The sequence below is a fragment of the Triticum urartu genome, chromosome 2A, assembly GCF_056163025.1.
Source record: "Triticum urartu cultivar PI428250 chromosome 2A, HENAU_Tu73, whole genome shotgun sequence".
Taxonomy (NCBI): Eukaryota; Viridiplantae; Streptophyta; class Magnoliopsida; order Poales; family Poaceae; genus Triticum; species Triticum urartu.
Genome location: NC_141874.1, coordinates 36703496 through 36727509, shown reverse-complemented (window position 1 = coordinate 36727509; position 24014 = coordinate 36703496). Strand labels below are relative to the sequence as shown.

At 44.3% G+C, this 24014-nt stretch overlaps 3 protein-coding genes and 1 pseudogene across 3 annotated transcripts; all 4 read right to left on the bottom strand.

Annotated features, from left to right (window-relative positions):
- Positions 1–363: 363 nt before the first annotated feature.
- LOC125540774 (cytosolic sulfotransferase 5 pseudogene) lies at positions 364–1542 on the bottom strand (annotated as a pseudogene).
- Positions 1543–9389: 7847 nt separating this feature from the next.
- Positions 9390–12408, bottom strand: LOC147983339 (uncharacterized). Its single transcript, XM_087540696.1, has 4 exons — positions 11495–12408; positions 10805–11395; positions 9921–10546; positions 9390–9544 (listed from the first exon to the last, which is right to left on the bottom strand). The coding sequence occupies exons 1-4, from the start codon at positions 12145–12147 to the stop codon at positions 9390–9392; spliced, it is 2025 nt and encodes a 674-aa protein (XP_087396822.1). The 5' UTR covers positions 12148–12408.
- A 1540-nt stretch (positions 12409–13948) lies between these two features.
- On the bottom strand, positions 13949–15837 carry LOC125535291 (UDP-glucosyltransferase UGT13248). Its single transcript, XM_048698345.2, has 3 exons — positions 15112–15837; positions 14545–14929; positions 13949–14427 (listed from the first exon to the last, which is right to left on the bottom strand). The coding sequence occupies exons 1-3, from the start codon at positions 15778–15780 to the stop codon at positions 14090–14092; spliced, it is 1392 nt and encodes a 463-aa protein (XP_048554302.1). The 5' UTR covers positions 15781–15837; the 3' UTR covers positions 13949–14089.
- A 1676-nt stretch (positions 15838–17513) lies between these two features.
- Positions 17514–19395, bottom strand: LOC125540775 (UDP-glucosyltransferase UGT13248). Its single transcript, XM_048704337.2, has 2 exons — positions 18160–19395; positions 17514–18082 (listed from the first exon to the last, which is right to left on the bottom strand). The coding sequence occupies exons 1-2, from the start codon at positions 19196–19198 to the stop codon at positions 17745–17747; spliced, it is 1377 nt and encodes a 458-aa protein (XP_048560294.2). The 5' UTR covers positions 19199–19395; the 3' UTR covers positions 17514–17744.
- Positions 19396–24014: the final 4619 nt, after the last annotated feature.

Sequence of the window (24014 nt, the reverse complement as noted above, 5' to 3'; positions counted from 1 at the left end):
GGGATATCCTACGTCATTGCTTTGAGATAGTCCTACTTTTTTGGTTGCTTTCAAATTTTATCTTGTTTCAAAAAATTTCATTTGGTATTTTTCTTATTTCGAAGTGTACAACGTTTTATTGTGTACGGACGACAAAAAGGCATCTGTGTTGGAACGGGCTTGTTGATACACGATGTTACACAATAAAGCATTATGTGATACAACATGGAACGAGAGAAAAGACCTACTCCCTCTGTTAAGAGCGTTTTGACACTAGTGTAGTGTTAAAAACATCTCTTATATTATGAGATGGAGGGAGTAATATGTAACACACTGAAACAAAACAAGTTCTAAAAATGGTTAAAAAGTTGCATGAATCTGAAAGCAACCGTGGAAAGTGGACGTATATGCTCTACACCCGGAAATAGACAGGCCAGTTTCGTGAAACGAAAACCACTCCACTTGATTATTCCTGCTTAGTGATTACGAGAGTACAAACATTACTTGATCATGGAAAATCATCCAAAAGTGAGGCCGGTCGCATGGAACTTGTCGGCGACGATTTCGTCGAGGCGTCGCGCCATCTCCGGCGTCATGTGGTTCGCCCAGTCGCCGGCCACGCCCTTCCTGAACAGCGCCTCGCGCGGCACCGGGACGAGGGGATCCAACTGGCCTGTCGAGTTGGCTTCCAGGGGCTTGAGGTGCCCGAAGCTGCAGAGCTTGACGATGTCCTGGACGACGCCGGCCTCCTCCTCGGCGTCCGAGAAGGGCAGCCCGACGAACCGCGCCAGCTCTCTGACGTTCCCGGCGGGGTCGCGCAGCAGCTCCTCGTACCGCAAGAACAGCACGGCGTCCGGCCTCGCGATGCTGGCGCGCCAGTAGCCGAGGATGTGGTCCCAGACGGGTCCATACGGCACCGCGCCGCTGCACACGGAGTCGAGGACGTCGGCCAGCGCCAGGTCTGGCCGCAGATGCCGGAGGAAGTGCCACAACGAGACGACCATGTCCTTGGGTTCCCTGCAGACGTAGACGACCTTGCACCCGCCGGCGCCCGGCATTATCATGCCGAGCGGCATGTGCGTGTTCATGAGGCGCGGGGACGGCAGGGCCTCGAGCTTGGCGGCCTCCGCGCGGCTCCGGAAGAGGTTCTCCAGGAAAGGGACGCACTGGTGCGGGTTGAGGCGTAGCAGCGGGTGCCCGGCGTCGGCGGCCGGGTAAGCGCGCCGTGCCATGGTGGCGAACGCCAGGGCGTTGAGCCACGTGGTGCCGGACTTGGGAAAGCTTGCGACGATGACGTCGTCGCGGCAGGGCTCGAAGCGGCGCTGCAGGGCGACGGCCGCGGCGGCGAAGTAATCTGACAGCCAGAAGCCCTGGTAGCAACGGATGTTCGTCTGGCCGTTGAACGCGGACGCGCTCGGCAGGGTGGCGTGCTCTTCCGGGAGCTGCTCCGGCACTGGGGAGACCAAGCCTGGGTCGGTCTCGACGTCCGCAAAAGGGACGGGGCCGACCGGAGTACCAGCTGGTGCCTTAGTCTTGGCCGCCATTGATGGCCTTCAAGAGAAGAGTGTGGTGCTATATATATATATTTGTTCATATATCGAGTGAGAGGTTCGTATATATGCGTACTAGAGTATCGCCCACTCCCACTTGCTACAAATATACGTACTAGAAGAGTTTGGTTGCTTTCCGTTGAATTAGAGGGTGTTTGTTTTCAGGGGCTTATTGATTTAGGGACTTAAAAAAGTTTCTATAAGTCCCATCTAAACCAAACAGGAAAGACTTATAAGAACTTAAATGGGCATTTGAGACTTATGAAATAAGACTCTCAAGAAGAAATTTATAGGGACTTATAGTTGTAATATGGTCTTTTAGTTCATGTTAAGTCCTAGAAACCAAACAGGCAAGAACTTTTTAGGGACTTGAGACTTATAAGTTGAGACTAAAAGCCTGTTTGGTTCATAAGTCCTAGGACTTTTTTTAGTCCCAACTTATAAGTCTCAAGTCCCTAAAAAGTCCCTACATGTTTGGTTCCCGATACTTATAAGTCTCTATAAGGCCATATTATAACTATAAGTCTCTATAAGTCCCTCCTTGAGAGTCTTATTCCATAAGTCCCAAATGCCCACTTTAAGTCCCTATAAGTCCCTCCTGTTTGGTTTAGATGAGACTTATAGGGACTTATTTAAGTCCCTAAACCAATAAGTCCCTGGAAACAAACACCCTCTAAAAAAAATCCTAAGACTTATGAACCAAACAGGGCCTTAGTAGGTGGCATAATGCCGGTTTAGTTGTAGTATCGTTCTTTCTTCCTCTAGAAGAAAAAGGTGATCTCGATAGGTGTTTCCTTCGAGGACGCTCCCTTCCGTTGACCTCGGTCATCAATGATGCGTGGATTCATCGGATCCATCCGTGTGGGTAGTTTTAAGCCCGATTAGCTTAGCTTTTCGGCTGTTCATCATTTTGCCTCGGTGACGCCAATGGCGGAGCTAAATAAAGTTTTTTCAGATCCTACTCTGACAAAGTGATCGGTCCTTTGGTTGGGCGTGGATTTAAAATCCAGTCTATTCAAGCAAGGATGGTGCCGTAGTGGCGGCATCCTCGTGGCGGACATGTGTCCTTGGTCTCTGCTATTACGAAAACGTTTGCTCCAGCGCCAGTGCGAAGCCCGGGAGGTATTCCAGAAGCGGATGCAGATTATGGTCTGCATCGGCGGCATATGGAAGATGGTGGATCATGTGCTAGTTTCGTGGTACGTGGATGACAAGTATGGTTTCCTCCTCCGACGTCTTAGTCATATGGGGTATCAGATCTGGAGTTCGATTGCGTGTCCGGCGTATTGCCCTGGCCTGATTCGTTCAATAGTAGTGGTTTCGCCTTTACTGAGCCACCTTGAAGGTCCGCAAAGCTGCATATCAGCGATGGTGCCGCGTCGAGCTCGGGTGTGGAGGTGATCCGTCATTTTTTTTCTTTGGTGGCAGCTGTGGTGGTGTCCGAGGCATGTGACGATTGTTGGTGTCAAGCTCAGAGATTTTTTATGTCTTGTTTGTATTTTTACTTCTTGGTTAGTGTTTCTTTGTGCAAATACTAATGTTCTGCTTTTAATTTTGTAACGTCGGTATATACATGACTTGTACTACTCCCTCCATCACGGTTTAGAAGGCGCACTTGGAAATTCTCTGGGACCTAGGTGGTTATCTATTGATTGTGAGATGGGCTAAAAAATGGCATTCACACTAAGCATGCATATAGAAATAGCATATCGGAGTACTAATTAGCTACTAGAAATAAATGCAATGCGCCCTAAACCTTGTCTATTGTGGAAACGCACGCAAATTTAACTATGCCTTCTAAACTGTGACGGAGGGAGTATGATCTTTATGATATAAATGAGACATGTATTACCATTCAATAACTAATAATAATGTTGGTTTAGTTGTGTTAGCATTGCGGGCGGCATTTTCGATACGGAGATTATAGTAAATATCATTCCAACTTTGGAAATGGGGACATAGCAAATTTAGCATCACATACACACCACATCTTGGACAGGGATGGCAATTTTATCCACGGATCTGGATACCCATGAATACCTGACCCAGTTGGGTATGGGTATGGAGCACATTTCTGCCCATGGGTCCGTGGATATGGATACCCACGAACAGCCGGGTTGGGCACAGTTATAGTTTGTGCTCCATGGATATCCAATGGATACCCGTATGACATGTGTGGCATATGCCAATGATAGTAGAAAGAGCAAATCAATGGGAAATGGCAGGCAATATGCAACTAGTGCCATAAGCTGTATGCTACAGAATCAAGCTGTGGTATGTCACACTTAAGGACTCATCGTATTACTTGTTGCCTACTTATGCAAGTAGCTTATGTTGTCATTTGTGAGTGAATGATGATGAGTTAATTTGATCTTTGGAAAGGCATCTTGACTTTTCTATGCCCATGGAGCTCCATGGGTATGTGGGTATCCAGCGGGTTTGGGCATGGGCACAAGTTGTGCCCATGGATAATTTGATGGATGGGCAGAGGGTAGGAAGATGGGTCATGGGTTGAATTTGGACCAGCTCCACCCGCCCCAAACCCGACCCATTGCCATCCCTAATCTTGGAATCTCATAGACAACACGGTTCAGAATCGCATGCATAACAAAATTCAGCATGACATGCACCCCCCCCCCCCCCCCCACACACACACACACTGAATTTCAGCGGGGCGATCCCCCCCCCCCCCCCCCCACACCCCTTATTCCAGCAGGAACCTGCCAAGTCTAATGATCTGTGGTATAGCATTGCTCCATAAATAAATCATGGCATCGGATCGCCTAACCCGAAAAAAGCAGGAGACGCTGGTTAGGCTTGTCTCTAGGGTTGGGCTCGTTTTGTTTGCAGCCTAAAAGACAATTGGGGCTATGCACCAGCTTCTATTTTCAGGCTTTTGGGCCGGAATTTCGAGGCTCCTATGTCTCTAGGGTCAGACTTCAGTTCTTCTAAATAAAAGGCCAGACTTCGGTCTTTCAGGCGAAATCACTGATTAAGGAGTACTGCTTGCAAAGGTCACTTCCACCTTCCGATTGCGTTGGTAGGTGGCATAATGCCGGTTTAGTTGTGTTAGCATTACGCATGTCACTTTCCATATGGAGACTACCAAACCTACAACTTCCAACCTTGGGAAAGAGGCCTAGCAAATTCAGCATCACATACACAACACATCTCAGAATCGCATAGAAAATATGGTTCAGAATCGCATGCACAACATAAACTCAACATCAACATAAATAAACAAAGGTATCGGAAGCTTAGAAAAAGAAAGGTGCTTAGGCAAATAAAATCAGTTTTTAAGCACTAATACTTATTTGTAGAGGTAGGCTTCTAATTAATCACTCATCCTATGGAGATACGCACTGGTGCTTGAAGAAAACTCGGTTTATTTTATTAAGCACCTGCACTATGCAAATTTTTAGAAGAAGACCATCATGGCTAGCTTTATTAAAATCAAATCACACTTACATCATCTGCTAAATATTTTGCAATAAAACTTGAAGGTGAGTCGAGCCTCTCTGAGGGTTGATTTTCCTGCCCCCACTCAGCTCGCACATGCGCGACTACATTAGACTCCCTGTTATAAAACTTAAAAAAAGGCCTTTCCAAAACTGTGAAACTCACTACGACATGCAAATAAAAACCGGTGATGCCACCATTGAGTAGCCTTCATCTTCCTTGAGATCTTCAACTACCGTGACATTGTCCATACGAACTAGGATATTATTGCATCCCAGTTTTGTCGCTAACTTCAGTCCCTCTAGCAAGGCCCCAGCTTCTGCAGAAACTACATCACGTAGATGTTGTAACACCATCGTCGTTGTGCTGAAGAATTGCCCCGGCCCGTATAGTCCCTTACCACCACGCCACATGATCCAGTATAATCATTGTCAGAAAATGAAGCATCAACGTTGATCAAAGCTTTTCGCACAAATCCCATTCTCCACTGGTTTACTCTGGCCGTTGATGTTGGTCCCCTTCCCCCGGCACATAACTCAACATCAATGCTTGTATCGCCAGTACCATGCGCACCGGCGATAACACCTCTTCTTCCCACACAATGCCTCTCCTCTGCCACCATAGGTACAAGTAAGTAGTGGCCACAATTTTCTGGAACCTGAACTGGCTCCATGTACGAGACCTAGAACCGGCTCCAAGTAGTGCCCACAATTTATGAAACCAATTCTGATGGCTCACCCGTAAGCATAGTAATAATTCTCCAGCTTCTTATTCTGCACCAGGGGGGGTTCGGTTTGCCGGTTTTCAACCTTTTTTGCTCAGGTTTTATTTTCTTTTTCTTTTCAAATACAATATTTTTTTCTAAATTCAAATATTTATAGAAATAGTGATCTTTTTTGATCAACTTTATTTTTATCAAAAATGATGATCTTTTCTCCATCTGTCACCTTTTTTCCAAAGTACGATGAACTTTTCTCGAATTCATGAACTTCTTTTCAAACTTGATGATTTTTTTCTGAATACGCGAACTTGCTTTCAAAATTGATGGAACTTTTTCAAGTTTCTTATTTTTTTTCCAAATTGATGAACTTTTTATCAAAATTGATGAACCTTTTTTTTCAAAATTTTGAACTTTTTAAAAAAGTTCATTTTTTTAAATCAATGATTTTTTTAAAATGAACCTTTTACAAGTTTGTGAGATTTTTTCTTCAAAATTCATGATTTGTTTTCAAAATTTTAAAATTTTTTATAATCGATGAACTTTATGTGAAAAAGCTGGTTTTCATTTTTTTAAAATTCATATACTTATATCACCTTCACATTTTTTTTCTAATTGACAGACATTTTTACATATTTCCACTTTTCAGATTAATGAACTTTTTTGAGTTGATGAAGTTTTGAAATTAATAGAAGAATCGCAACCATTTTTTTAAACCAGCACTCGTCTTTCACAAGTGCTTGCAGGCCAAAAAAAGACCAGCAAACAACTCATTAGCGATGGATTGGGCGAGAAAAATCAGGGAGCAACTAGTTGACAAGCGCTCCTTTGGGAGCCTCACAATGATCAGCGCCACTTGGCATGCTCTCATCCGCCACCACGTGTCGCTCTCTAGACGCTTCCTTCGGAATTTGTTTTTTTATTTTTCCGCACTCGTTTTTGGTTTTTAAATGATTTTTTCAAATTTTTGATTTTTCACTGGTCTTTCTCAGCTTTTGGACAAAAAAAATAAAAAAACACTATTTTTCTTTTGCTTCCGCCAGAGGCACGATTTTGCTTGTGCGAGAGGCACAGCCATGCCTCTCAAAAAATGAAAAAAAACACATTTTCTATTATTATTTTTCGCCAGAGGCATGGTTTTGCTTTCGCGAGAGCCACGGTTTTGCTTTCATGAGAGGCACGACCGTGCCTCTCAGAAAAGGAAAAAAATATGTTTTCCATTTTCCTTTCTTTCGCGAGAGGCACGATTTTGCTTTCACGAGAGTCACGGTTGTGCTTTCGCAAGAGGCATGGCCGTGCCTCTCGAAAATGGAAAAAACGTGTTTTTTTCTTTTTCTTTTTTGCGAGAGGCACGGTTTTGCTTCCGTGAGATGCACGATTGTGTTTTCACGAGAGGCGTGAGCGTGCCTCTCAGAAACGAAAAAAACGTGTTTTCTATTACTTTTCTTCCGCGAGAGGCACAGTTTTGCTTTTGCCAGAGGCATGGTAGTGATTTCGCGAGAGGCATGGCCGTGTCTCTTTCGGAAAGGGAAAAAATAGTGCTCCCGGTTCGGTTTTTTCATCTGGTTTTTTCCGACCGGTTTCTTTTATGAAAAAGTTCATCAAAACCTATAAACATGGGTATCTCGTTTTGAAGATCTCTACACGAGAAAACCAAGGGTGAAAACGGTTCAAGATTTGGATGCACAGTTTAAGAGATAAAACATTTGGAATAAAAGGATCTGCGAAAAAAGGAAAAACTCCCAAATTGTGACAAGTGGTGCACATGCAGCACGTCATTAGTCACAACCTGGACGGTAGGAGTGATCTTTGCAAGGAGTACTCCCCAATTAGTGATTTCAGTGAAACCAACATCGAGCGAGCAGCTAGTCGAACGAGCGATGGGCCATGCCCCCTTAGGTGCGCATGTGATCGCAACAAGTTTGCGGGGCACTGAAGGCGCCAACGAGGAGCTCTCATCGAGACGAGGGTAGCCTCTTGTCATCGGAGCGCCAGATGGGCCGGCTTCGCTTCTTTGTATTTCTTTTCATGTTTTTGATTTTTTTCTCTAACTTTTATTAGTCTAGGTTATACTTCCAAATATCCAAATATTTTACATAAAACGTTTTAAAAATATTAACCAAATATTTAAAAATGATTAAGAGGTGTATAGAAAAAATGTAAACGATGTATTAAGAAAAGGATGAACTTATATTTGAAAAATGTTGAATGTGTATTAGAAAAATATTCTTGACATATACGAAAAATGTGGAATGCAAAACAAAGAAATAAAAAAAGAATGAAAACCAAGAAAGAAACAAGAGAAACTAAGATCTAAAAAAAAACAAAAAAATGGAAACCAAGAAGGAAAAACTAAAAACAAAGGGAAAATAGTGAAAACCAAGAAAGAAACAAAGAAAAACATATAAAAAATAAAAGCGAAGAAAAATAGTAAAAAACAAAGAAAATTGTGAAAAGCCAAAGGAAAAGAAAAGAAAATAAAACCTAATGAATACCTTGGAAGAACCGAATAAAATTGGTGAAAAATATAAAGAGGATCATAAAAACCTAAGAAAACAAGTGAAGAAACAGAAAAAAAAAATCAAAAAAAGTACTAGCGAATGAAACCCAGTGAACGAAACAAGCGAACTCGATCGAAACCAGCAAACGAGAAAGGAAAAAAATAAAGAAAACCGGTCAGCCCAATAGCTATAGGGGGGATGGGCAAAACCTTCAGCGAGATATTGGCGATTCCTATTTGGCAATTTAGGCAGCCGCTACTTTGTATTTTAATACGCAAAAAACAAGCATGCACTCGTTGCGGATGGAACAACCGACCTCCCTCATCAAGGTTCGCTGGTATAACCAGAAAGCCACGGATCGGGATATGCTAATCTTCAACTCTTTCGTTCTTTTATTCTTTCGTTCTCCTTTTTCTTTTATTTCATTTTCCTTTTTCCCATTTTTGTTTTATGTTCTTTTTTCTTCTTCCTGGTTTCTTCCCTCATCGATTTTCACACTCTTCTATGTATAGGAAATACCTCCTATATTTTCTTCATTGTTTCCCTTTCTTTTTTTTGTTTTCCTACTTTCTTTTTTCGTTTGTTGAATGCATGAACTTTTTCCAAATCGAGGAAGTTTTTTTTCAAAATCAATGAACTTTTTTAGTGATCTATTTTTCAAAACCGATAAAAAAATTTCAAATTCGATGAACTTTTTTCAATTCGATGAAGTTTTTTTTCAAATTTGATCAACTATTTTTCAAAATCAATGATGTTTTTTCAGATTCAATTAAGTTTTTTTAAAATTCTGTTAGGTTTTTTCAAAAATGTTGAACTTCTTTCAGTTTTGTAAATTTTGAAAAAATAGATGAACTTTTTTTTGCAAATTTTGATGAACATTTTTTCAATATTTTGTGAACTACTTTCTAAAAATGATGATTTTTTTTTCTAAATTGAACTTTTCTAGAATAGGGCAACGTATTTTTTCATGTTCATAAACTTTTTCTGAAATCTATGAAGTTTCAATTATTATTTTTAAGGAAAAACATGTATGAGCGGTTATAATAGTTTTTAAAGTAGCGCTGCATTTATTCACTTGCAACGACAAATCCTAGTGGTTAGCCGAACACCTGTATGTATTGTAGGGCATGTGTTCGATTTCGTCGTGTGAGCACAATTTTTTGGCGCGCTCCCAGACATTTGTTAGTATCGCTTTGAACGAGATATAACATCTGTGAAAAGGCAGGAAACAGTATGTTGGACTTGTCTTTGCGTTTGTTGTTGCAAAATGTCACGCTCGTACAGGTCCCGAACCCCCGCAGACTGCTGAATGGCGCACCCTTCACCACCAAAGGTGTCTATGAGGCGTTGGGATCACAGCTTACCAACGAACAGTGGCGGAGCCAGGATTGGCTGACACCACAGGCGAGAAACTAAGGGCTAAAAGCTACCCAAAAAAAACTCCAGTTTCAACGCATACGAAAGTCAATTTATGTTGCATAACTAATAATACACCAAACATAATATTCCATGGCAGCATTTGTTCCATGATGGGTCAACTAATAAAGCAAGATAAATCAAGACAATATGTAGCATATATAGATGATCCAAAAGATTAATACCAAATCAAAGGATTGGTTGATCTGACTTGAATGATAAATTTTGAAATGCAAATCAGTGCATAATAAAGGAAGCAAAAATAGTTCATAATAGATGCAAAATTTGAAAACCTACGTCCAGGACGAGGCAAAAGGCATTTGCGACTGCGATAACCTTGAAATCGCTCAATAATCTTTGATTCTTCAATACTCACAAATACATCCCGCTCAATGTAACATACCATTCTATGATTCATCCAATCATCACCCATTTTGTTCCTCAATCCAGTCTTGATAATGCTCATTGCTGAAAATGCCCTTTCCACTATTGCGGTTGCAACAGGTAAAATCAATGCTAACTCAACAAGACGGTAAACCAAGGGAAAAGTTGTGTGCATATTACTTGTAACCATATTTATGGCAAGATGACCAAGGTCATTGCAATTCATCAAATGTGGATCAACTCTTGCTTCCCGAATGAATGAGTCTAGTTGGTTTCTAAGGAAAAAAGTAACTTCATATGTAGAGAAGTCAGCAACATACATATTAGCAAGGTCTACTAGCTTGTCTTCATTATAATTGGCAAATGAATTCTTGGGATCAAGACAAGCAATGCATCTCAACAATTGAGTAGACCTTTCAGCAAAGCGGTTGTTTAACTCCACAATAAGTTGATCATGCAACACATTGAATATTTCATTTCTGAAATGATGGTTGTAAGTTACCAACTGCCCACCCCAAATCCTTGAACGCCCATTAGCAGTTCTAGTATCTTCCATATTTGGCACTACAATGTTGTACTTGACACAAAAGTCTGTTACCTCTTTAAAGAGCTCACCCCAACCATTCTGCCTTATATTTTGAATATCATCCAATGTGGTTTTAATCAATCCAACAGCACGTACAATATTATGATTTTTCATTTGCAAGCATTGTGACAGATTGTTAGTCTTGCCCAATAATGTAATCATAAGATGCAATATGAGAACAAATTCAAAGGACTCCATTTGCTTTATCAATCCTGCGGCTGTGGTTCTTTGTGCAACATTATCTGCATCATTGTGTAGATTTTCTAATACCTTTAGAACTGGTTTCCACATCTGAACAAGACGGCACAAGGTTTTATGATGTGATCCCCACCGTGTATCACCGGGTCTAGCAAGGTTAGTTAATTGGTTTTTTCCTTTTCCCACAAGAAGTTCCCGAGCCTCTATTTGACGCACTATTTCATCATGTTGCTCTTGGGCCAATTGATCATGTCTTTTACAAGAAGCATTAACAATGTTAACCACCACGCTTGTGTATTCAAAAAAATCCCTTACTGATGAACAACACTTGGCAACAGCAACAACCACTAATTGTAACTGATGGGCAAAACAATGTATATAATGAGCATAAGGATTTTCCTCCAAGATCAATCTTTGCAACCCACGGAATTCTCCTCTCATGTTTGAAGCCCCATCATAACCCTGTCCTCTCAAATTAGACATAGATAAGCCAAGAGTAGCAAACATACCATCCAAAGCTACCTTTAGTGAAGTTGATCTTGTGTCAGGAACATGCTCAACTGCCATGAATCTCTCAATCACCTCCCCTCGTTTGCCGAGATACCTACATAAGACAAAGGAGCATGATTAATATAAAACTTCAACAAAATCCACCTACAAGTCTACAACAACAAACACATACAATACGAGGAAAGGTACTAACCTCAAACACATAGCCATTTGCTCTTTCATAGATGCATCTCTGGACTCATCAACAAGTAAAGCAAATTTCCTATCTCCAATCTCCTCTATAATGACTTTGGTGGTCTCTTGTGCACAAGCCTTGCATAAATCCAATTGTATCTCATGTGAAGTCAGTAGATGGTTCCCTCCTGCATCACCAAACAATTTTTCCATCTTTGGGTCTTTCTTTATGAACAAGTCCAACAACTCTTTGAAGTTACCCTTATTCATTGAGCTAGCAGACTCATCATGACCACGAAAAGCAAGAGCTTGTAGTGTCAAAAATTTGACAATACCCAATATAATGAAGAGACGAGCTTTGTATTCTTCTTCTCTCTTCTTAGAACCCCTATCAAACACATGTGGCAAATTTTGTCTTTGATTTTTGAAATCATCATAATGTTGTCTAGATTTATTATGAGCACTATCATGCTTGCCAACATGCCGATTAAAAACTTTAGGTCCATCCTTCCAAGATTTAAATCCATTTTTCGTGAACGCCTCAACACCATAGTTTGCAGCTCTTGGTTGCTTAAATAGAAAACAATAAAAGCAAAAGACTGCTTTTTTCAATGCTATATTCCAACCAGCCGCGATGATCATTATACCAGTAATCATGAAAGCTTCTACCATTTATCTGCTCATATGTATGATCAGTTGGTTGACATGGACCCATACTAATGTACTCCCTTCTAGCAAGATCTCTAATGTCTGCATCCAAATCCTCAATTGGTATTCTCTTACCAGGGTCTGATTCAATATCACCAGGTTTAAGTTGAGCCGTAACACTAGGGGCATTATCAGTTGTTCGAGTTGAAGGACCTGTTTCTGCAGTTTCCGTGGTTCGAACTTGAAAAAATGAATTCAATGTCTTGTTTCTTTTACTCATCTTGCCTTCCTGTAACATTTATAGAAACAAAATTACTATCTGTCTACATAGGTTTCCACATTTAACAAAAAGTGGCATCAAGCAAACAATGATGGCATCTAGCAATTACAGAGTACAGGAACTCTACCTAGTGAATCCTAAGTGAGGGGGCCATGCTTACAAGATTAGAATAGAGCTCCACGCCTCCAACGAACAGAGCTCAACGCTGCACTGTCTCTGTCCTAAAAGCTATACATCCGAATTCAGAAGTTCAGAATAGAGCTCCACGCCTCCACCGAACAGAGTTGTACATCGAACTCGAAGAAAACTAGGAAGCAAGGAAGGGATACCTTTGCTCTTGGCCTCTTGCTCTGCTGTCTGCTATGTGTTGCGGCTTGCCGGACGCCGGGTAGCCTGCCGCCTCGCCGAGGTCACTGCCTCGTCGGACAGGGCAGTAGCCCGCAGCACCGCAGCGGCGCAACCTGATGCCGCAGAAGGGGGTCGAAGGGGACGGAGCTGGCCGGCAGGGTAGGCGGCGGGCGGCGCCTAGGGTTTGTCCAAGTCAGGGGAACGGGCTGCGGGTGGCTGGCTGGTTCGTGTTCGTCCAGACTCGAAGTAGACGCACAGGCAGGCCGCAGGCATATGAGGCAGGCAACGAACGAGATGGGCCTCACGCCCCAGGCAGCCTTCGTTGTTCTACAGTATATTTGCTACAGTGTACGAGCGAGATGGGCCTCACGCCCCAGGCAGCCGCCTGGGCTGCCTGGGGCCTGTCTCCGCCCATGCCAACGAATGTATGGTCGTATGGACTCCATTTGGTCATCACGGGTGCCCAACCGTGTTTGTGTGTTTGGCTGGTTGTTCCACCTTGACCGGCTAAATACACGAGCTAAACTACACCGCAAGACACTCCTTGATTCTTCGACCTGTGCTCGATGGTCTGTTGCAGTGGAAGACTGTGCTCATTTTTTTAGGGTGCACATCCTCATGTGTTGTATGGGATGCTCTTGGTTTCCAACCAACCTACTCGCTGACCTCATCCCTTTGGACCGCCCCCAACACTACTCGACTGTCATAGCTACTCAGGAAAAGTTGGGATGTTATAAACTCTAAGGTGTTTAGAAGCATTGATGTATCCCATAATGATGTGATCTCTAACGTCATTGCAGATCTAACCCTTTGGTCTTATCACCTCAATAAAGGCACCTCTTACGGATCATGCCGGGTTGTGGTGTGATTACCTATCCTCCTACCTAGGCTAAAAACTCTCATGTAAAAACTTTTTTCTTGACATATATTTAGGTGGGGAGCCCCCCCCCCCTAGTTTCAAAAAAAATATGTACCACATCACCGTGCATTGCGTGATGCCCCGTAGATGCACGTTCGTATATGATAGACTTCAGGCTTATGAACTCATCTTCCGCGAATTATCATGCATCATATTCCATGTGGAACACTGAGGAGAAACCATATACATAGTATAGAGTTAGTTGTTAGTAATAGCTACAGCCCAGATATAAATTTACTGAAAAAACACATAATGTGTAAAGCATTATGGGCTGTTAATTTACGAAATTTCAGCATCGTTCCAAATGGTGAGAATTTAGCATTGTAATTACATATGGAAAAATTGTCTCCTCTAAACATATATGCTTGGAATCATTGCCTACTTGCTTATTTTGAAATAGAGATTACATTGTTGAAAATTCAAATTGACGAATACTTGGCAGCGAATTCAGCAATATGCTTGTCCGAGCTTCCCCCTTCTTGCATTGCCTCCTTGGCCTTTTGCATCCACTTCATAGCATTTCTTTTGTAGTCGTCCTTCCTCTCCCCATCCATGACATCTCTAATACACCTCTCGACCTCCGCACTCCTTAGTGATCCACTTTCACTCTTCTGCACTCGCACACCCATACCCCATGCGCTCTCCACATACTTTGCGATGGTGGGTTGGTCCGCCCAATGCGGAATTCCCACAAGAGGTATACCACAAACAACCGCCTCCAGCGTCGAGTTCCAGCCACAGTGAGTAACAAAACATCCTACATACATGTTTACGAAATAAAAAAGGAAATGTTATTACCAGTTTCTTGTTTTACCAAATCTTCTAATTCATTTTCAAATGACGCAAAAACAAATATCGTTTTGTGATATCATACCAATGGCCTTGTGTGCTAGAACCTCAAGTTGGGGGCACCAAGAAACAATCAATCCATTCTTCTCACATGACTTCCTTAGTTCCTCCGATAGCTTGTGTGCCTCGTTGGACCTAACAACCCATAGAAAAGATTTGCCAGAATTACACAACCCATTGCCAAGCTCCTCTAGCTGGGTTGCGTCGTAGTTGGAGAAAGTCCCGTAGGATACGAGCACAACAGAGGAGATGCTCTGTTTTTCTAGCCAATCCATGCACGGTGCATCGCTGCCAAATAGGTTGAAACCATAAGACTTGTTGGAGGGCAGACGATCGTCGTCAAGGTAAAACGATGGCAAGGTGGGGCCTACGGTAATCGCTCTCCATGTTAACTCCATGAACGCTCCCTCCTGCTCACACGTCAAAATGTCAAGCACTAATTTTTCTGTAAAACCCTACTCTAATTAACTTCCCTTTTAAAGATTCTAGTCTCGTTATTAGTATTGTCAAAATTTATAAAGATGTTGCAAACAAAGATGTAGAAAGAATTTCCATGTTTGCAAACCCATAGAGGCACACGAACAAGACTCACCTTTGGCTCGATGGCGTTGAATGAGTTGACGAGCACGTCGTCAGCGTCCTCCAGCCCGTCGAACTGCCCAATAGCCGTCTTAAGGAACAACGGCTGTGACTCCGGCGCCGCGGCGAACGGCGGCACGTCCTCCTGACCCAGCACCACGCCCAGCGCTCCGCGCGCCAGCAGCTCACGCCCGTCCGTCACTGGAAGGGCCAGCCTCCCCGCAGCGAGCTCCCCGTAGACGACGTTCACCGAGCACGGCTGCGAGAAGAACGCCGCGGCGGGAACGCCGGCCGCGCGCGCCACCCGCCCCGCCCACGGCAGGTGGGAGTCGTGCACCAGCACGCGCACGGGCCGCCCGGCGCGCGCCTCCGACAGAAGGAGCTCCCGCAGCGTGTCGGACCCCACGGCCTCCAGCCGGGAGAAGTACTCCGTGTAGTCCGAGGCCGCGCCGCCGGCGTCGAAGCCGTCCGAGATGGCGGCCACGCGGAAGGGCGCGCCGGGCGGCGGGCTGGAGGAGAGCACGTGGCGGGTGGTGACGAGCGTGGGGCGGAGGCCGTGGCGCGCCAGGCGGCGGCCCAGCTCCAGCAGCGGGTTCGTGTGGCCCTGCGCCCCCGGGAACGGCAGGAGGAGGACGCTCGCGCCCTCGCCGTCGCCGCCGCCTCCATGGCCCGTGCGCTGCATGCTTCTGCTTGGTCTGGGGATTCCTCAGGTGTTCCGGTGCTTCGGTGGAGTGGATTATATAGGCACGGAAAGGGTGGAAGCTGAGCGGCGCGCAAGGTCCGGTGGCTGAACTTGGGCGAGTGGAAGCAACGAGGAAGGTGGCGCGGCTGCATTCTCCACCGTACGCGTGCACATCCATCTTCCGAGGACACCCGTCAATCAGACAAAGACACTGCGTGTGATATTCTCAATGTTTTAAATAACGGATTATGAAAAATAGCGGCGGGCCTTCAGATCAGGTTATAACGAAGCTATAGCGAGCTAAAACGGGTTATAGCGAGCTATTTGTGAAGACGATTATTTAGTAGCGCCCGGCTGCTATAGTCGACTATTTAAAACTATGGATATTATCAGCGAGTGGCCAGCAACTTAGTGGGGTGTTCACCAGTGCCTTTGCCGGCCCTCCAATCCCGCAACAGCAGCGGCTCAGTTTTTAGATTATACAAAAACAAGCAAGATGGTTATGACAAAAACAGAGTAATGTAATCTATCAAGTCACATTTGTACGTTCATTCGTCAATGATAGGTTCTGTGACTGAGTCATGTAATCTTTTTCTTCTCGATCAGCTGCAGTTTTTCTTTTATTCTCTTTCATTTTTTCAAAGATGGTATTGTGCATTACAATGATGCAGAAGCCGGTGTAATCCCCTTTTCGAAAATAACTTTTTTAGTTCGATGATTCCGCTGCAAGAGCACAGCAAGTCAGTTACCGCAAGTTGAACAACACATTTGTCTAAAAAATGTGTAATATGAGCGAATTTTAACACAACTTTCAGGCCATTCAATTGTTTTATGAATGGTTTATTCTCCTGTGACAAATTATTCCATATATGACCTATTCGAAATTAACTACAGGAAATGATCTTGGAGACCTTAAATTATTATTTCTGCTCAACTTACCTTCAAATTAGGTTGTAAAAAGACAAAGTTGACCTATAAACTCAATTTTTAACAATTGTTTCTTGTCATCTTTTAAATCCTTCAAGTTGTATTCTGCCATGGTCTGGAAAATCTTGAACTGTAGTTTTCATTTAGAGTAAAGTAGATGCATACAACTGAATAACATAAATTACATTTGTATTTTACAGAGTATGAAGAAGTAGAATTCAAGTACTGGAATATGTTTATCATATTTTTATTGTAATTGTTCATATTTAACAAGGATAAATGATATGAATAGATGTTAAATAAAATTTACTAAACAATACCTGAAACACGAGTTACTTTTAATTTCAGAACTTAATTTTCTTATAAGATTGCAAACTCTAATACCGTAAACTAAATATAGTCTAGAAGATCCGGAAAATAAAAAAAAACATATTTTTCTAATTCAAGTGACTGGGATGTATAGAAAATCTTAACCAAACTCCTATAATTATTTCCTACTATTTCTGATGTGTAGCCTATGAGCTTCAGGCTCAGCTGTCGCATGCGCCTAATATGTGGGACCATTTTGTTAGGAGAGGCTCTGGTGTCAAATGATGTAAAATCTGAAATAGACTTTTTAAATCAGAAACCTTGAGGCAGATTTTCTAAATTTTGGTAGTTACCGTCACCCAAGCACAAATATGGGATAAACAGAGGAAATTTTGTCAAATTTTGAATACTCTCGCTCCAAGTTAAAGCATCATTACATCGTTTGTTAAAGCATCATTACATCGTTTGTTCTCTAAAGCTTACACCTAGGTGCATAAACCCAAATATATCTAACTCCTCATGAGTATAGTCAATTCATCGGTAACTCGATATAAAATTGGATTTGTGCAGTGGCTACTAACACAAGAAAATTAAAGTGTCATTCTAAACCTCTTGATGAATGCCTTGACATTGAAGTATAAAGTGAAGAGGAAGAATAATCCTCTATACAGAATTTACGATGAATCACAATATGACTATCGAGTGGTTGTGGATAATCAGGCCTAAATTTATCTCGATAAATACTTGGCTGCAAATTCAGCAATATATTTATCCGAAGTGCCTCCTTCATGCATTGCCTCCTTTGCCATCTTCATCCACTTTGTCGCATTTTTGCGGTACTCATCCTTCCCCTCGCCATCCATCACCTTGCGGATGCACCTCTCCACCTCCTCCCTCCTCACCAAGCTTTTCTCGTTTGCCCGCATCCGCACGCCGATCCCCCATGCACTCTCCACGTACTTTGCCGTGGTTGGCTGGTCAGCCGACCGTGGCATTGTCACCATTGGCACGCCGGCAACAATTGCTTCCGTTGTCGAGTTCCATCCGCAGTGGGTCAAGAAACAACCTGCAAGTTGAAAGGTAAATTAATACCTGAAAATTTGATATTTATATTCATAAAAATAAACTCCCTATTTTTCGTACCTATGGACTTATGCGCCAAGACCTCAAGCTGGGGACACCATGGCACAAGTAATCCATTTTCCTTGCATCTGTCATTGAGTTCTTCAGATATTTTTTCTACCTCGCTGGATCTCACGACCCAGAGAAATGGCTTGCCGGAGTCGCAGAGCCCATTTCCAAGCTCGTCAAGCTCGCCGGCGTCGAGGCTGTAGACCGTCCCATAGGACGCGAGGACTACCGAGATAGTAGGCTGCCGTTCCAGCCATGCCATGCACGGTGCGTCGCTGCTGAAGAAGTTGACGCCGTAGGCCTTGTTCGACGGCAGGCGGCCGTCGTCGAGGAAGAAGGACGGCAGCGTCGGAACGACCGTCTTGGCGCGCCATCTGGACTCCATGTACTCCGCTTCCTGCGGCTCGAGGTCGCGGAAGGAGTTGACGAGCACGTCGCCGGCGTCCTCGAGGCCCTCGAACTGCCGGATCGACACGTCCAGGTACTTGGGGTACAGCTCCGGCGACACCACGAACGGCGACAGGTCCTCAGGCCCGAGGTCCACGCTCACCGCGCCCCGGGCGCGCAGCGCGCTCCCGTCCGCCATGGGCAGCGGCGCGCGCCCCGCCCACGCCTCGCCGTAGATGAGGTCCACGGCGCACGACTGCGACATGAACGCGGCGGTCGGCACGCCCGCGGCCTTGGCCACACGCGGCGCCCACGCCATGTTAGGGTCGTAGACCATCACGGACGGCGTCCTCCCGGCGCGCATCTCCTCTGCGATGACCTGCGCCAGCGTCTCTGACCCCACGGCCTCGGACCTGCGGCAGTACTCGACGGGGTCCGGGCAGGAGGCCATGCCGCCATCGTCGAAGCCGTCGGAGAAGGCGGCGACGCGGAAGGGGTCGCCGGGGGGCGGGCCCATGGAGAGCACGTAGCGCGTGGCGGCGAGCGTGGGGCGCAGGCCGTGGTACGCGAGGTGGCGGCCGAGCTGGAGCATCGGGTTCATGTGGCCCTGCGCCGGCAGCGGCACCAGCAGGACGTGCGCGCCCCCGCGTTCATCGCTCTCCATGTCTCTGTTGGGTTCAGGCTCGCTTCAGCTCTGGGAAAAAAGCTCTGCTTTGGAGAGGGAATTGCATAATCCACCCTTTATTGGGGTTAGGGTTGCACAGAACACCTACTATACGGGTTTGTTGCAGAAAACACCACATATTGGTGTAATACATTGCAACTAGATCTAATCTAGTGTTTGGATACATTGACATAATTTTATACAGATGAGTCCCACTTGTAAGTGCACATGTGGCAATAAAAACCGGTCACATCAGCCAACATATTAGATCGTCATTATCTCCCAAACTTGTGGTCCAATTGAGCCGAAACTTTTTCAAATTGGTATCGAATACATGTAGTATTTACTGGAATTGTTTCTCATTTTTCTGAAAAATGTCAAAAATTGAACCAAAAAATTGTACGGCCTAACCAAAACTTTCATTATCTTCAACCCATTGATCCAAATGGGGTAAAACTTTCCCAAAATGGTACTGTAGACATGTGAAATTCACTGGAATTTTTCATATTTTCTGAAATTGTTAAAATTTGAACCAAAATTTAAATGAAACAAGTTCGGCATGTGATCACTAGCACCAAAAACATGGTAGATATTGTTGCCATTAGATTTTAGCATCCAAGTATTTGCTATATGGCCACTACATCAAACTAGTTGTCATGTGTCCAATACAACCATCACAAAATAATATGACTAGTCTTGCATACTTGGTCTGGAGGAGGCGCTCCAGCTCTCTGTGGCCGGCAATTGCATCTACCCGCCACTGCCGCCGCCATCGCTACCAGCACCACATACACCCACGCCGGCACCGCCCACAGTCACCGAGACATACGCAGTGGCAGGGCATCATGCGGGAGGGTCGGCACACCACTGGTGTGGCTCGGTGCATCGGATGAGGAGGCGGCCTACCTTGAGCAGCGGCGCTGCCGCACGCTAGAGGAGAAGTGGACTGGTCGGAGCACCGCATGCGACACGAGCGCGGAGAGGAGGAGCACCGATAGCACTAGCCGCGCGAAGAGGAGAAGGAGCGGCGGAAGCAGGAGGAGGCAAGCGGCGCCAGGCACCCATGGGGTAGTAGCAGACGTCGGAGGAGGCCGCGCTCGCGGCCTACCAGACAGCGTTCCCCTGGGCACAGCCGCCAAAGTTCTTTGACTTTACCTGCTCCAACGATGAGGATGACACTTACGGCTGTGGGCGAGAACTGCCGTGAGGCTTTTTGTTTCTATTATGTTTTATTATATTTAGTTATGTTTGAAGGGGACTTTGGCCAGCGGTTTTAATGTTTAATCATGTATTATTAATATTCATGTTTTAAATTTAAATATTTTTTGTGCCTATTTAGTTTTTCTAAGACCACGCGGACAAATGCGTCGGCCACGGTGGGTGCACCAGCCGACCCAAAAAACCCGGACATGCATGTCTGCTCGGCCGACCCAAACGGATAAAAATCACATTCCTTTGCATCAGCCGGTTAGAATTGACTTACAAGCGGGATCCATTTGTCTGAAATTATGTTAATATAGCTAAACACTAGATTAGACCTATCTGCAATGTATTACACCAATATGTGGTGCTTTCTGCAACAAACCTGTATAGTAGATGTTTTGTGCAACACTAGCCCCAATAAGTGGTGGTTCGTGCAATTCCCTCCTGCTTTGGATGTTCAGTCAAGGGAGTGAGTGTACCATGAATGAATGCATCGGGGAATACAAATAAGATAAGGTTTTTTGTTCTCCTACGGGAAGCTTCTCTGAGCATGGCTATCATCTACTCCCTCCATTTCACAATGTAGTGCTTCCTCTATCCTCGTGTTTTAACTTTGACCGTAAATTTAACTACCAAGACCGATTATGGCGGGAGCAAAAATTATATCAGTGAATTTGTATTCGAAAGAAGTTTTCAATTATATATTATTTTTTTCCGTCGTAGTTGGTCTTGTTGGTTAAATTTATGGTCAAAGTTAAACCTCGGAAAGCGCGGCTGAACTATATTTTGAAATGAAGGGAGTAATATCAAGCAAGTCGCTTTCAAGCTTGACAGGGATTCAGGGAAGGTGCTCGTGTAGATTCCACATTCCAAGACTACCCTCTCCAGCTATTTTTCTTTCTTTTTTCTCTTCTGTTTCTCCTATGAGGAGTGCTACGTGTCTGTCGGTTAATCTTTTTAAAAGATCGCCCGGGTCATGAGCCGTCCGATTATATGACGCGAGTCGTCTGATCACTCCTCTTCATTCTCCCGCAACAAGAACCTTGTTGCAAACCTTCGCCACAACAGAACCTTTGTTGCAAAAGCATCTTCCTCCTTTTTTTGCCTCTTATTTGTATTCCTGCCAAGGTTTTGAATCACAAGTGGACCTTTTTTTCTCGAGGGGCACCGGAATTCATGGTTACCACGGTAACCGTGAAATTCCGAAAAAATTTCGGACGGAATTTATAATCAAATTTTGAATTCAAAATTTTTAAGAACGATATAGATAGTTATTTAACTCTAATTAACATCTACGTTACCCTGGCCTAGTGGCTATTCGACCGCAGCTGGCTCTTTCTTGCTCGTCGCGGGTTCGAGCTCCGATCGCTCCAACAAAATGGCAGCATTTTTTTAAGTTTTGCACTATCAAAAAGTAAAAACATGAAAGCCCAGAGTCGAATCGTCGTCTCTTGGCTGAGGGAAGGTTAGCTTTACCACCAAGCCATGACCAGTTCTGTTGCTATGAAAAGATGACCTATATTTAACTATACTGTGAGAATTTGAATTCAAAATTTTCAAATTATTTGAGATTTTTTGCTTGATATGAGTGTTTCTCGAGGGTGGTCGGTAAACGCGGTAACCGCACGGAACCTCAGAATTTCGCTCGGTTACCAAAACGCGGATTCCTGCAACAGGGCACCATTGCAAAATTTGCATTTCTTCTCTGTATTCCTGCAACAAGACCCTTATTGCAAAAAAAGAAAATTTGCAACAGAGGTGATGTTGCGTAGCATCTCCGGACTCTTCTTTGTATTCCCGCGACAAGACCCTTGTTGCAATTTCTTGATATGAGTGTTTCTCGAGGGTGGTCGGTAAACGCGGTAACCGCACGGAACCTCAGAATTTCGCTCGGTTACCAAAACGCGAATTCCTGCAACAGGGCACCATTGCAAAATTTGCATTTCTTCTCTGTATTCCTGCAACAAGACCCTTATTGCAAAAAAAATAAATTGCAACAGAGGTGATGTTGCGTAGCATCTCCGGACTCTTCTTTGTATTCCCGCGACAAGACCCTTGTTGCAATTTCTTTTCTTTCTTTTTTTGCAAAAGGGGTGATGTTGCAAACAGCGACACATCACCCACATCGCATCATTTGCGCACACCGTGAAGCATCGCACAGCATCGGTCGCAGCACAAACACTGACGACCCTTTGTTGCGCTCGCACGACGCATCCCCGCAACACCGGTTGCAGCACAACACCGACGATCCTCTACAGCAGCCCCGTTGCAGCGCCGAGGACCTCTACAGCAGCTCGTCGCCAGGCGTGCCGCTCGCCGACGTGGGGCTACATCGCAACAAATCTGGTAGGAAGGGGATGGCGCCCAGGGAGAAAAAAAAGAGAGGAATCCATGGGAGAAACTGCCCCGTCATCAGCCTTTGTGTTGCCTCGGTGGCGCCCTGCAGCTGCACAGCGTGCTAGCCGTCAGAGTAGAAGGAGAAAAAAATGGGAAGAGAGAGCTGATGGATAGAGAGAAGTGGACATGAGAAAACTACTCGTTCCATTCCTAAATATAAGTCTTTCTAGAGATTCCAACGAGTGACTACATACGAAGCAAAAATGAGTGAATCTATAGTCTAAAATATGTCTACATACATCCGTATGTTGTAGTCCATTTGAAATGTCTTAAAAGACATATATTTAAGAACGGAGGAAGTAGATAAGAAGATAATGTATAACTTGTTGTAGATGACCGGGATATTTGGAGGAGAGAAGGCGGCGCTCCTGTTGGTTTTCAAAAAAGAACTCGAAGAGGAGAAGATATTTATCTTTTGAGGTATAGTGATTTTTCTACTTCAAACGATGGACACATTTACATTCACAAGAAAAGAAACATGAACAAATTTATTAGACAATTGTCCTAGAAAATAATAAACAAAACACATGGGCAAACTTATTTGTTTTCGCATGGCAAATTTGGTCGCCAGATTTTTAGTGTAAAAGATATGACGCCAGATTTTTAACATTTGCCAAAAAATAAGACAGCTTAATCTTTTTGACAGTCTAATTCGGAGGTAAGCATAGTAGAAATAAAGATTTTGAAGATCATTCTTAATTAATTTCTAATATTTTGGGACGCGTCCGGGCACGCCAAGCCACTTTGGGTCCAGGCAACGTCTGGCTTGCGATGTCATTGCCCGGGGCTGTTACCTGTCTAATCCGCCGAGCAAAGTCATACACCCACGCCAATCGGTGTTGCGATGAGAGCACCAGGCAATATTCCTATCGGCAACAACATATACAAACCAGTAATGCTACACATACAGGCAAATACGGGCCGGGATTGATAACATGCTGACATGGCAAATGGTGATTGGAAAGGGGAGTGAGGCGGGCCACCCCGGCTGGAAAAGGGGGGGGGGGGGGGGGGGGGATGGGGATTTAAGGAAGGCTCGGTAACAACCCTGTAAACAGCCTGCACGTCTAGGATTATTGTATACAAACTGCCATAAAGAGACCGTGAAACCCAAGTCATGCAACAGGCTTGCAAAAGGCCCCGAACGATTAACGATACTAGATGATTTCCCGCACGTTATTGCGGAAATACTAGGGGACATGTAGTCATGAAATAC